The sequence below is a fragment of the Pogoniulus pusillus genome, chromosome 14 (genome assembly GCF_015220805.1).
Source record: "Pogoniulus pusillus isolate bPogPus1 chromosome 14, bPogPus1.pri, whole genome shotgun sequence".
Lineage (NCBI taxonomy): Eukaryota > Metazoa > Chordata > Aves > Piciformes > Lybiidae > Pogoniulus > Pogoniulus pusillus.
The window spans coordinates 19,472,357-19,485,476 of NC_087277.1; the positions used below are offsets into that span (position 1 = coordinate 19,472,357).

Consider the following 13,120-nt stretch of genomic DNA (forward strand, 5'->3'; position numbering starts at 1 on the left):
TTATGGGTCACGTCGCCATGACAGGTCCCTCCTGTTATAAAGGGTGTCATTAGCAGCCCTGTCACTTTAATTACTAGGAGAGGAGGGAAAAAAAGCCCATGCAACCACTTTTGTTGCAAATATTTCTATACATCTGCACACCATCTCTCCTAAGAAGATGTTTATCCCCATTTCAGTGGAGACAGAGGTCTAATTAGACAGTGTGAGAGGCTATTGTCTTCTGACACAGGAGAACCACGGCCAAGGAGGGAATGGCTGAAGAGTATCACCTCTACACTTACATTTTCTTAGTAGAAGAGGAAAACAAACCCAATGCACTTCTGATCAACCAGTGGGAGTGACAGTAAGCTTCTGCCTAGCATTTTAAGGCTCAATTTTGACTTGGTTTGTTTCCAGCTAGTCCACAGGTAGGTAAAGCAGGTGACAAACCTGCACAATGCAGAGATGACAGGACACATTTCCCATCAGATGGCTGAGAACTTCCAGAAGCAATGATGCCAGAAGACTTGGAAGATCCTGGGATTTGAGAGGCAGCAGAAATAGCAGATTTGTTGGTGAAGTCACCTTTTGCAGTCCATGTGCACCATCAGCCCACCAGCCAGGGATTGCAAGTTGAGGCTAAAAGATCTGAGCTTTGAAATCATTGCCTCTGACTTCACTACGTTTTTCAAGCAGACCTCTTGCCCTGGAATACTTAGGTCTCAATGTCATCATCTATCACCATCACATATCCAAAAGTGGGGAAACTGAGGCATCAAGTCTTTTTGGCACAGAGACTAAATTTAAGAGGTCCCAGTCCCAGCGTGTTTGCTCTTGAGGAGTAATGGGGTTGACTCAGACCCCAAACACTGGCTTTTTCCACTGAAACATGCCTGGAAAAGGCAGTTCCCAAGAGAGCTGATACCTGTTGGCCTAGGGTGTTTATCAAGAAAGGACAGCAACAGAAAGGAGATGGATTTGTGGCTCAGAGGTGAACTGCATGGAATGCTGAGGTGGAAGCACTCAAAAGCTGCTCAAGAAGGTAAGAGGCCCTCGTGCTGGACACAATATTTGGGTTTTCCATAACAATTATCTGGAGCAAGGAAACACACATAGCACATGTCCCATCCGAGGGAACAACAGGAGCATGTTTATTCAGGTCTGGCACTTACAGAGCTTGGAAGGACAAGGGAACAGCTCATTTGTTTTCCAGAAAAGTCAGGCCAGGATCAGAAGAAACCAAATGACTTTATAAAAAACAGAGACTGCAGCGTCAAGGGGCCAGGAATGTGTCTCCCTTTGGGTCACGAACTCTCGGTGGCAGGGTCAGCCGTGTGCTGGAGCACACTGGTGCCAAGCACCTCCATGGAGGTGAGAGGCAGGAACGTCTGAATGCTTGACCGGGTGGTGTCTGGGGTTAGAAACGGTTTCATGGTGAGTCCCAGCCTTGTTTTAACCAACCTTAGAAACGATTTGGGGGTGGTGGGGAGGGGTGGAAAGTATTAGTTATAAAAGCAGAAACCCTTCCAACACGATCCACCTTTGCACAGGAGGTGTGGAGAGTGCACTGGGGTATGTCCACAGAAGAACAACAGCTTGGCCAAACCGCCCAGGTCTCAGACGCTGGAAGAGCAGAAAAGTCTGGGAAACAACCACCTTGGAAGCCTGCTGAGTAGTAGAGGATCTCCTTGCAGACAGCAACAGAGAAGATATTGGCTAATGAGACCTGTGACGGCCCGTGGAAGACAGCTCTTCCTCGGCCAGCCCCATCACTCGCGAGCCCTGAGGACGTAGATGAAGCTGACGAGGACACCCAAGGCCAGGATGGTGTAGCTGGCTTTCACGCTGCTGGAACCACTGATGTTGCAGAGGAAGGAGTCACAGCAGTAAACGGAAGCAGCTGCTATGCCAAGGTTGATCCCAGCCGTGGGACAAATGGGAGAGCATCCCTTGGAGATGGACTGGCCAGACTTGCTGCCTGAATTTAGATTGGGAGTGGAGGGGTGTGGGGGGAAAGGAAGAAAAGCAAAACAAGATAGGTTTAGAATGTTTCCCAGTTTGCTGATCACCTGTTCTGCAAAGGAAATAACAGCACCAAAAGAGTCAAAGCATCAGAGGCAACATGGAGGGGATCCACAGATTCATAGAATGGTTTGGGTTGGAAGAGATCTTAAAGATCAGCTGTTTTCAACCCCTACTGCCATAAGCAGGGGTATCTCCCACTAGACCAGACTGCTCAAGGCCTCATCCAACTTGGCCTTAAACACCTTCAGGGTGGGGGCATCCATGATCTCCCTGGACAACCTGTCCCAGTGCCTCACTACCTTCACTGTAAAGAATTTCTTTCTAACATCTGGTTTAAATCTCCCCTCTTCCAGCTTCAATCAATTCCCCCTCATCCTATCACTACAAGCCCTTGTAAAAACTCCCTCCCCAGATTTCCTGTAGGCCCCTTTCAGGTACTGAAAGGCAAAGAAGATCTCTGCAGGGCCTTCTCTTCTCAAGCTGAAAAGCCTCAACTCTCACAGCCTGTCCCTATAGGGGAGGTTCTCCAGCCCTCTGATTATCCTCATGGCTTATCCTCGCAACCCACTCCAGCAGTTCAATGTTCTTGTTGTGGATTGTCTGTGTTGGGGGCACCAGAACTGGATGCAGTACTCCAGGTGGGGTCTGGATGAAGTGCTTCTTGGTGTCAGGCTGCAACAGGAATCTCAGCCAGCCCACGCATTTCAAGCAACACCCCATGATAACCTCCCACACAGACCCTAGAGACCACGCAACACCCTAGGGAGAGCCCTTTCAGGTTGTCAGCCAAAGTTTGGCTGCAGCAATGAAGAATCTCAAAAATCCTACTTGAGCTTGACCCAGGAACTCCTCAAGTGAGACAAGGAGCATGGGAGCAGAGCTTGCATTTGGAGGTGCAGTACACATTCAGCAGCAGGAAAGAGGAAAGCTTTAGCACTGTGCTAAGATGACAGGTTTATGAAGCTCCCAGCCTCGATTCCTGTACACGCAACCCACCCACGATGCAGACCCTGCAAGTCAGGCATCCAACACCCTTCCCTCCTGCAAGGGAGAGCACCAGGAGACCTGCCAGAGCAGCACTTCTCTTAGGAGAAGCAGAGAGAAAGCACAAATCACCCCCACACACACCTCCAGATCCTTCCTGGCACATAAGGAGGAAACCTGCAAATCTCCCCTTCATAGCAACCTCACCCTGCCCATGGAGGAAGCAAAGGTGGGACTCAGATATGGACAATCCAAACAGCATAAAAGCAAGAAAGGTGAGGAACCTGGAGCTTCCTACAGAGGAAGCCCTGCAGCATCCTCCACACTTTCACTTATTCATCAGCAATGTCCCCACCCCCACCCCAAAATTCCCCTTGGATTCCCAGAACTGGCGCAGGCACGTGCAGCAAGAAAGGTGAGGAGCCTGGAGCTTCCTACAGAGGAAGCCTTGCAGCATCCTCCACACTTTCACTTATTCATCAGCAACCTCCCCCACCCCAAAATTCCCCTCGGATTCCCGGAACTGGTGCAGGCACGTGGGCTTTAACGTGACTCCAGCTGGAGGCACATCCCTCCTAACAATCCCTTGGGATGGTCTGACACTCAGCTGCTAAGCAGAACTTTCCCCTTTTTGTTTTTTTCTCCAGCCAAAGGAAGGAATCTGCATTCCTGCAGCTCAGCAGGTGACCCAGGAGAGCAGCCAAGAGGGGCAAAGGCAGCCCTGTCACCACTCACCGATTCCCACTCCGACATATGTTGTCACGCAGTGGTTCTCATTCTCCCCGCACTTGACAGGGTTCAGGCAGGCCCAGTTGGATGATGCATCCGAGCAAGAAAAGCAGACGAGTGTGTGGGCTGCAAGGGAAAGGCACATCTCAGTTAGGGGCTGGTGGGAAGATCTCCTCACCTCTGACACTTGGCACGTACTGCATCTGGCCACAGTCAGGCTTGCTATTTCACAGAATCACAGCATGGTGGGCATTGGAAGGGAACTCTGGAGATCATCCAGTCCAATCCCACTGTTCAAACAGGTTTGCCTAAAGCAGGTTGCTCAGAAATATGCCCAGGTGGGTCTGCAAGCTCTCCAGAGAAGGAGACTCCACCACCCCTCTGAGCAGCCTGCTCCAGTGCTCCATCACCCTCAAAGGCAGTAAGTCTTTAAGTTCAAGTGGAACCACCTGAGTTAGAGCCTGTTTGTACCCACTGCCCCTTATCCTATCACTGGGCACCACTGAAAAATGCCCAGCCACATCATAACCTCCAGCCTTTAGCCCTTGATGAGCACTGAGAAGATGTTTTCTTAGGCTGCTCTTCTCCAGGCTAAACAGCTCAAGGGCTCTCAGCCTTTCCTCCTCACAGAGATGCTTCAAGCCCCTCACCACTTCATCCATCTGCAAGAATATTCCCCCTGCCACCCCCCCCCAAGAAATGGACCTAGTAAAAAGTTCAGGCATAAGGGACACATTATTCTTGGATGGATCAATCATCACCTAAGATCTCAATACAACCACAGGTCAACCTCGTACTTTATAGCATGCTCTTCTTTACACCAAGAGTGGGTTCAAGCTCTAGTTGCCAACTTGACATAGAATCACAGAATCTTTATGGTTGGAAAATACCTCCAAGACCAAGTCCAACTGTCAGCCCAACACCACCATGTTGCCTAAACCACGTCCTGAGTAGATTCTTAGAATCACTAAGGTTAGAAAATTCCTCCAAGAGCAAATAAATGACACAGAGGCAATTGCGGGCTTGCAACCTGAAGCCTGAGGTTTGGACTTACTCAACTCAACTACCATGGACACTGATGGGAAACACTCCAAGCATGACCATGGGTTGAAGCTTTCTGTGACAAGCCTTTGGCAGCAGGGCACAAAGCTCAGGCTATGCTTGAGTTAGCACATGTGGTGGAAACAATTTTTCAGCTAGAGTGAGCCCAGAGTTGCAGCAAGATCTGCAAGGACTTGCACTGTCCCACTACCCAGAAGGGTCATAGTACTAAGAAGGCAGCATCTCCAACCAACCTTTTTCAATTTGTCTCCAGGGGACAGCAAGAAACATCACACCTTCTTCCATGACAGGTCCCCTAAAATGGTTTATCCTACACCAGCAGGATAGATAACACCAGCTGGCTCCCATCCCTCATCCTTTGCATTAGCCCAAGAAAGAGGAAAGACCAGAAAACAGCATTCAGAGGGCTAGAAACCTACATTCAGAGGGTTGGAGTAACTCTCCTATGAGGACAGGCTACAAGATTTGGGGTTCTTCAGGCTGGATGTGCTAGTTTGAAGCAGGCTAGAATGTTTTGGTGAGAAGAACAAGATTACAGGCTGTAAAAAGAAAACAATGGTGATGTCTACTTCGCTCACAGTCTTGCTGAGATGTATAGGAACAAGAAACAAAAACATCAGATAATCACTCTCACTCGGGCTGCTGGCTGAACTGCATCTCTCTAACCTCACCCTCCATTTTGGGCTAACCCACTTTGCTTCTTAACCTCTGGTCGACCCTCCATTCTTCCTTGGGACTGGGGTGAGGTTGAGAGGCGTAGGGGGAAGGTGAAGGGGGTGGCTGAGAGCCCCTCCTGGGGACTCAGGTTTCTGGGAGGGGAGTTGTGTTTCTGTATTACCTTTTACCTTGTCTATTTCTGTATATAACTGTATATACTGTGAATATCTGCTTGTATATTGTGCCAGCTGTAAATAAATAGCTTCATTCATCTTTCCAGAGCTGTCTGAGTCTAGTCTGGGTGATTTCTAAAGTGGGGGGGGGGGGCAGGGAACATCCAAACCATCACACTGGAGAAGCAATGGCTTTGAGGAGACCCTGTAGTAGCCTTCCAGTAGCTGAGGGGGAACTACAAGAAGGCTGGGGAGGGACTATTGACAAGGTCTTGTAATGATAGGACAAGGGGCAATGGGTTTAAACTGGCAGAGGGGAGATTTAAACCAGATGTTAGGAAGTTCTTTACAATGAGGGTGATGCAACACTGGAACAGGTTGCCCAGGGAGGTTGTGGATGCTCCCTCACTGGAGGTGTTCAAGAAGAGGTTGGATGAGGCCTTGAGCAACCTGTTCTGGTGGGAAGTGTCCCTGCCTACGGTGGGGAGTTGGAAGTAGATGATCTTTGAGGTCCCTTCCAGCCTAAACCATTCTATGATTCAGGGGTGGGAAATGGTTGCAGAAAGAGCCTGGACTGGGCACTCAGCAGGGACATGTGCACTTCGCAGTGGACACATCATCTTCTGTGCCCTTTATATACAAGAACATCACATCCACACTGCAGTTGTTGACCTACATAGACAGACAGACCAGGTCTGCTCCTGATGTTTCACAAGCTTTAATTTTTGACTCCTCAGATGGCAAGTCCTTCAATGAGGCACTGACTTCACCTCCTGTGTTTACAGGATACCAAACAGAGGAGTTGTTGATTTAGGATGGGAAGCACAAAGCAGCACAACTCCTGATCCCACCTCTCTGAACTCCATCACAGACTATCCTAAGGAGGTGAAGTTGGTGAAGCCCTCGTAAAGCCTGTTGACATTCAGCAGTCTCTGTGTAAGAATTTGCTGCTGTATCCTGCTCTGGTGAGACCCCACCTGGAGCACTGTGTCCAGCTCTGGAGCCCTCAGCACAGGAGAGACATGGATTTGCTGGAGCAGAGCCAGAGTAGGCCACAAAAATGATTGGAGGGCTGGAACCCTTCTGCTATGAGGACAGGCTGAGACAGTCAGATTTTTCCAGCTTAGAGAAGAGAAGGCTCTGGGGAGACCTTCTTGTGAGCTTTCAGTACTTAAAGGAGCCTGTCAGAAAGATGGGGACAGACTTTTTAGCTGGTAGAAGCCCCAACCCTGAAGCCATTCCAGGTCAGGTTGTTTGGGGCTCTGAGCAACCTGGTCTGATTGACTGCAGGGTGGTTGGACTAAATGACCTTTAGAGTTCCTTTCCAATCCAAACCACTCTGATAAGACGGACAAATATCGGCCAGAAGCTTTCCTACTCTGCCATGGGAATGCATGACCTCTTGAGAGTCTTCTCAAGCCTGTTTCTCTCAAGGAAGTAAAGGGGGGCTGGTGTATTTAAAAAGAAAAAAAAAAGGCAAGAAAAAACCCTGTTGTTTTGGGAGGGACAACTTTTGAGCAGCCAGGGTCAAGGCAGTCAAAAGAAAACAAAACCATACATCTCAGGGAAGCGGATCAAAGTGGGTTAGTGGGAGATCTGGAACATCACACTGGGGCAACCAAAGGACTGCTTTGGAGACAAAGCAAATCCCACAGCTCCCTAAGCAAGAATTTCCTGGACTGTCTCATATCCTCCTCTCAACAACCATCACTTTGCCAACGATTCCTGCAATGAAACTGAGCTACTCCAGCGTGCCGAGGCTGCAGCCACAACGTACAGCCAGCAGCCAGGATTACAGGCCCACCAGTTGAGTCAAAAGCCCCAGGAGAGATTCCTAGGTGGACCTTGCCTCAGAGTCTAGGAGAAGGGAAGGACAAAGCCAGATATTGACTCTAACACTATCATTGTCCTTTGCTGAGCCCTCAGAGCATTTTCATGGGTGGCGTTTTGGGGGATGGGATCAGTCTTTTTTCAGTGGTGCTCAGTGACAGGACAAAGAGTAATAGGCACAAACTTGAACATAGGAAGTTCCACCTAAACATGCAGAGAAACGTCTTTAAGGGGGACAGAGCAGTGGAGCAGGCTGCCCAGAGAAGTGGGGGATTGTCCACCGCTGGAGACATTAAAGACCCACTTGGACACGTTCCTGTGTGATCTTCTTCAGGTGAACCTGCCTTGGCAAGGAGGTTGGACTCGATGATCTCCAGAGGTCCCTTCCAACCCCTTCTTACCATTCTGTGATTCTGTGGGACCTCGGACTGAAGGCAGCTTCCTTTCTGTTCCCTTGTCCCCAGCTCTCAGTCATAGAATCACAGAATCATTATGGTTGAAAAAGTCCTCTAAGATCATCAAGTTCAACCGTCAATTCTCAGGTGACCTATACCAAACCCTTCTTCACCTTGCAACTTCCCTGAGGGCAAACTGAGGAGGCAAAGTGACTCATCCCATTTCACAGGCACCAGGAATGAAGAGGATTACAGGCTTCCTGTGGGCATTATGGTAGGACCATATGTCCCCATATGTATTTGGCTCACAACACCAAATGCACAAGGCGAGTGCTGCAGTGCTGGTCTTTAAGCCTTAGAGGCTCCAGATACAAACACATCCAAAACACTTATACATGTACATCAAAATGCCTTTAGTCATGAAATTCTCCACCATGTGACAATATCTATGCTCCTACCACAGCATCTCCTACCTGTCCCCATGTTTTTTTTCTTTGTCACATATACCTATTACCCCTGCATAGATGAAAATCTTTCCAGGAAAGGTCTCAACGTAGTCTAAGAGAGAAAATGTGCAATGATAGCTAGGTGCCACTTTTTGCCCCAGCAAATGGTTTTGTGGGCATGGTGGTGTTGGGTTGATGGGTAGAACTGAGGATCTTGGAAGTCTTTTCCAACCTTAAATGATTCTGTGATTCTAAATCAGATCACTAAATAACTGCAGAGTTAAGAGAACAAGGAGGCTGGACATCTTAGACAAAAGGCACACAAGAAGAGTGGCAGAATTATTTTATGGGTCTGGAGACAGAGCAAAGAGTTGGAAGGGAAAGCTGTAAAAGAAAAAAAAATAGCCTTAAAAAAACCCTGATCAATGCAGAAGAGGAAAAAAAAATGCAGCAGAAGATTGTATGGTGTTTATTTGTTTGCTGCTCAGCTCCTTGGAGGAACAAAGAGCTCCCAGGGCAGATCAGATCATTTTTTGGGAATTCCTCAGATAAGAGACTGAATCCACTCTTGCAAGGAGTAGGGAGGGGGAAAAAAAAACCCAACTGCCTCTAAAAGCCTACTTCAGCTGTGAAAAATGGTGAAAAATGCTTTGCTTCAGCAGCTTTTGCATTCCGACCCTAAGCCGAACACTCTCCCCTTTTCCACTGCTCTTACAAAACCCTTACAGAGGGTCTTCAGAGCGCTTGGTAAAGCTTTCCTGGAGAAGATTCTCTGAATGTGCTTGAAGCGTTTGGGGACAAAGCTACCTGCAACAAACCCTTCTGTATGGCTACGAACCTACTTTAAAGCTGAAAGGGTTTTGGTTTCCTCTGGTGGGGGGAAGGGAACGAAACCCCTTGGCCTGGACAGCCCGTCCTCCCAGCTGGAACTGAGTAGATGCCAGCTGGGCTCCGATGGGGCTTCGGCACTTGAATTGCCAATTCCTTCCCAGATCTCACTGCGTGGGGGGGTGGGGGGCACGGGATGGGCAGCAAATAACTAGTTTCTTCTCACTAGCATCTCCAGAGGCAAGAAGATCCCTTGTTTCCCGAGCTGGGGCTCAGAGAACCCAGCACTCCCCCCCCGTTTGCTCTTTGTTTGGCTTCTCTAAGCACTAACATATGGAACCAATATGGGGTTTTGCTCGGCCCCATGGAGTTTTTTTTGGATAGCCAGAAATGGAGTCGCCGGGAAGGCGGAGATTGCAGACTCTGCCACTCGGACAACTTGCAATTCAATGCCCAGCAACAAGAAACACATTTTCCTCACCTTCAGTGCTAACCCCATGATGTGCGCCACAAAGACATGGTTCCCTGGGGGGTCGCTGCCCCACACGCTGGCCACGGAAGGTCGGATCCCCCAGGGGATACTGGTGGGAGGCGTGGGGGTAGTTGGAGCCAGAATCACGAGGGATTGTGCTCACTCTTTGCTCTATCAGCCATGACCAGGGCCAGGCTCCATCTCTTCCCCTCCCCTTCTTCCCCTTGGCTGCATCTCAGCCCGTTTCAGCGCCGTTATCCCGGCTCGTTGCACCCAAAAAGGGGGAGCAGAGTCTGCCTCGGGCGTTGTTCGAGCTGCAACTGGGAAGAGCTCCAGAAACAGCTGGAGATGTACACCTCTACATACAGCAAGGAAACCCTGAAGTTCTTGCTTCAGGAGGGGACACTGCTGCGAAGCAGGGCTTCGAAAGACACCCCTCCACCCACCTCCTCAGCCCCACGCCAACTCCCAGCTCAGCTCAGCTCTGTCCCCCCTCCCCAGATGCTTTGCATCCCTCACACCCCTATCCCTGCAAACCTCCAACTTCCAAACCCCACTCTGCAAGATTCAGCACCCCCTCCCTCCGCAATTTGCTACTAAATCCAGGACTGGGAGACCTTGGGGAGACGTGGTGGGGATGAGTGATGCTTGTATCTTACCCCCCCTACCCCCCCTTACCTTTCTCCACGCAGAGCACGGCAGCCAGCACAGCGAACAGAAGAACCTTCATGGTGCGGCGCGACGGGGGCCAAGCGAGATGCGCAAGGCAGGCTGGCGGCGCGCAGGGCTGGCGGCAGGGCCGGGCGGCGGGGGTGGGGACAGGGCAGCGGCTCCGCCCGGCGGCACGGCCCCGCGCCCCGCCCCGCCGCCCCCGGCGCCCTCCTCCGCCCCGCCCTGGTTTCGTTTTCCCGCTCCGCGGAGCCGCGGTTGGAGTAAATGGGTGATGGTGACCTCGTGGCCTTTTGGTTTGCGCTTGGTGCAGGTTAGAGGCCAGCGGGAGCATAGCAACTCTCCCCTGGCGCTGCCCCAAGGGTTTTTCCATCCTCTTTGCGATTCCTTTCTGTTTCTCTCAGGGAAGAGAGAGGAGGAGATTTAGCATCAGACTTGTTAGTTAATGGCTGGACTCGATCTTAAAGATCTGTTCCAGATGAAATGGTTCCATGATTCCATGACTCCCTGCGAGATGGACCCCACTTACGCACCACCTTTTTCAAGTGCAGCCTTGAGGACTTGCTGTTTATTCCTTTCTCCCCTTCTCTGTGCATCCTCATTCACAGATCCCCTGAGCACGCACGCACTCCCCCCAAAATGTTCATGACCACCCCATATATGCACACGCCCTGCGTGTGCAAAACCCTTGACACCCTTCACGCATGATACGCCCTCTTCATGGAATACCCTTCTGCATTCACAGCCCCCATGAGGGACCCAAGCACATAAAGAAACAATTTCCTAAGCTGTTTATCACAGCCTAAACGAGATTAGATAGGGAGGCTTTGAAGGTGGGAGGGTCCAGCAGTTGGGGTGACACAGGACAGCTTGGGCTGCTTGGCTGGGTCTTTAGAGCAGAGTCGAGTCAATCAGAAAGGTTTCTTGTAGTGGCTCAGATTCAGTAGTACGTCCCCCAGAAATTATTTTGGCTAAGAAACCATCTGCAAGGAGGGCAATAGGGGAGGGATCTTTAGAAGCTGGCTGTCAAGGAAGCCTGAAAGTGGGGGAGTCTGTGAAACAGCAAGAAAAAAATCAGGTTTGACACACTCTATATGCCAGAGATGAGTTTAACTCTGCTAAATCAGCATTTCCTGGCAAATGCATCTGCCAGATGAAATTCCTGTTCCTGTCTTGTCAAAGTGCAGAGTCCTCTACTTGGAAAACAAGCCCATGTTTGCAAACCCCCCACTTCCCTTTTCTCTCCTGGGGCTCATTTTTATTTATCATTGCCAGTTATTCTAGCAGGAGCTGACTGCGATCGGTGTGTTTCTGTGGTCTGGGAGCTTCTGCTGGAACAGGCTGCTGGGGCTGTTTCCTTCACTGCTTTGCAAACCAGACACTGAAGTACATGGGGAGCTTCAGCTCCGCGGTGGCCTGAGCAACTGGAACTCAGATACACACACAGGATGTCCGACTCACACAAACCAAGTTCAGGTTCTCTATGGGTCAGTCTGGCTTTTTGTAGCCTACATGTGAGCAATCTGACCTCAGCTTTGAGGTGCAGCAACTGAGATTTTAAACTCTGGGTATCATGAAGGCATGTTAATTCATAGAATCATAGAATCATAGAATCAACCAGGTTGGAAGAGACCTCCAAGATCATCCAGTTCAACCTAGCACCCAGCCCTATCCAGTCAACTAGACCATGGCACTAAGTGCCCCATTGAGTCTTTTCTTGAACACCTCCAGGGACAGCGACTCCACCACCTCCCTGGGCAGCCCATTCCAATGCCAATCACTCTCTCTGGGAAGAACTTCCTCCTAACATCCAGCCTATACTTGCCCTGGCACAACTTGAGACTGTGTCCCCTTGTTCTATTGGTGGTTGCCTGGGAGAAGAGGCCATCCCCCTATCTGGCTACAATGTCCCTTCAGGTAGTTGTAGACAGCAATGAGGTCACCCCTGAGCCTCCTCTTCTCTAGGCTAAACAACCCCAGCTCCCTCAGCCTCTCCTCATAGGGTTTGTGTTCCAGGCCCATGCAATGCTACAGGCTTGGGGATGTGTGGATGGAAAGTTGATCAGCAGAAAAGGACCTGGGGGGGTGATGGATGACAGCTGTCTGAACATGAGCCAGTGTTGGCCCAGGTAGCCAAGAAGGCCAATGACATAGTGTGGCCAGCAGGACTAAGGAAGTGACAGTCCCTCTGTATTGTGCACCGGTGAGACCACACCTCAAATCCTCGGTTCAGATTTGAGCCCCTCACTCCATGAAGGGCATTGAGGTGCTGAAGCATGTCCAGAGAAAGGCAGTGAAGCTGGTGAAGGGTCTCAAGAATGAGTCCTGTGAGAAGTAGGCGTGGAAACTGGGCTTGTTTATTCTGGAGGAAAGGAGGCTGAGGGGAGACCTTCTCACCTTTCTACAACTTGATGAAAGAAGGTTGTAGTGAGGTGGGGTTTGGTCTCTTTCCTCAAGTAACAAGTAATAGAACGTGAGGAAACAGCCTCAAGTTGTAGCAGGAGAGGTTTAGGTTGGCTATGAGGAAGTATTTTTTTTACCCAAAGAGTGGTCAGGCATTGGAACAGACTGCCCAGGGAGATGGTGGAGTCACAATCTCAGGAGATGTTCAAAACTCTACCACCACCCTGGGCAGCCTGTTGCAATGCCTGCCTGATCACTCTTTCAGAAAACAAATTCTTCCTAGTAGCCAATCTAAACCACCTCTCTTGCAACTTGAGGCAGTTTTCCTCTCATTCTAACAAACCTTGTTGGCTACCGAGGCTCCTGAACCTGTGTCTGCATAACCAGGTGCATCTTTGGACTACTTTAGTTACTAGAACAGGACTTTGATCCGCTCATTTAGGCACAACCTTCAGCCACAATCTTATA

The 13,120-nt window shown here is 50.0% G+C and overlaps 1 protein-coding gene across 1 annotated transcript; it reads right to left on the reverse strand.

Moving 5' to 3' along the window:
* Positions 1–1,106: 1,106 nt before the first annotated feature.
* Positions 1,107–10,402, reverse strand: LOC135181324 (lymphocyte antigen 6E). The gene is made up of 3 exons (XM_064154420.1): positions 10,259–10,402; positions 3,724–3,843; positions 1,107–1,957 (listed from the first exon to the last, which is right to left on the reverse strand). Exons 1-3 carry the CDS (start codon positions 10,308–10,310, stop codon positions 1,749–1,751), a joined length of 381 nt encoding a protein of 126 aa, XP_064010490.1. The 5' UTR covers positions 10,311–10,402; the 3' UTR covers positions 1,107–1,748.
* Between the last annotated feature and the right edge of the window lie 2,718 nt (positions 10,403–13,120).

Bases quoted from the DNA above. Each gene is read 5' to 3' on its own strand.
- LOC135181324 (XM_064154420.1), bottom strand. From the start codon at position 10,310: ATGAAGGTTCTTCTGTTCGCTGTGCTGGCTGCCGTGCTCTGCGTGGAG. The intron at 3,844-10,258 runs GTAAGGGGGGGT...TTTCCCTTGCAG, and splicing joins CGTGCTCTGCGTGGAGAAAG to CCCACACACTCGTCTGCTTT. The intron at 1,958-3,723 runs GTGAGTGGTGAC...ATCTAAATTCAG, and splicing joins ATATGTCGGAGTGGGAATCG to GCAGCAAGTCTGGCCAGTCC.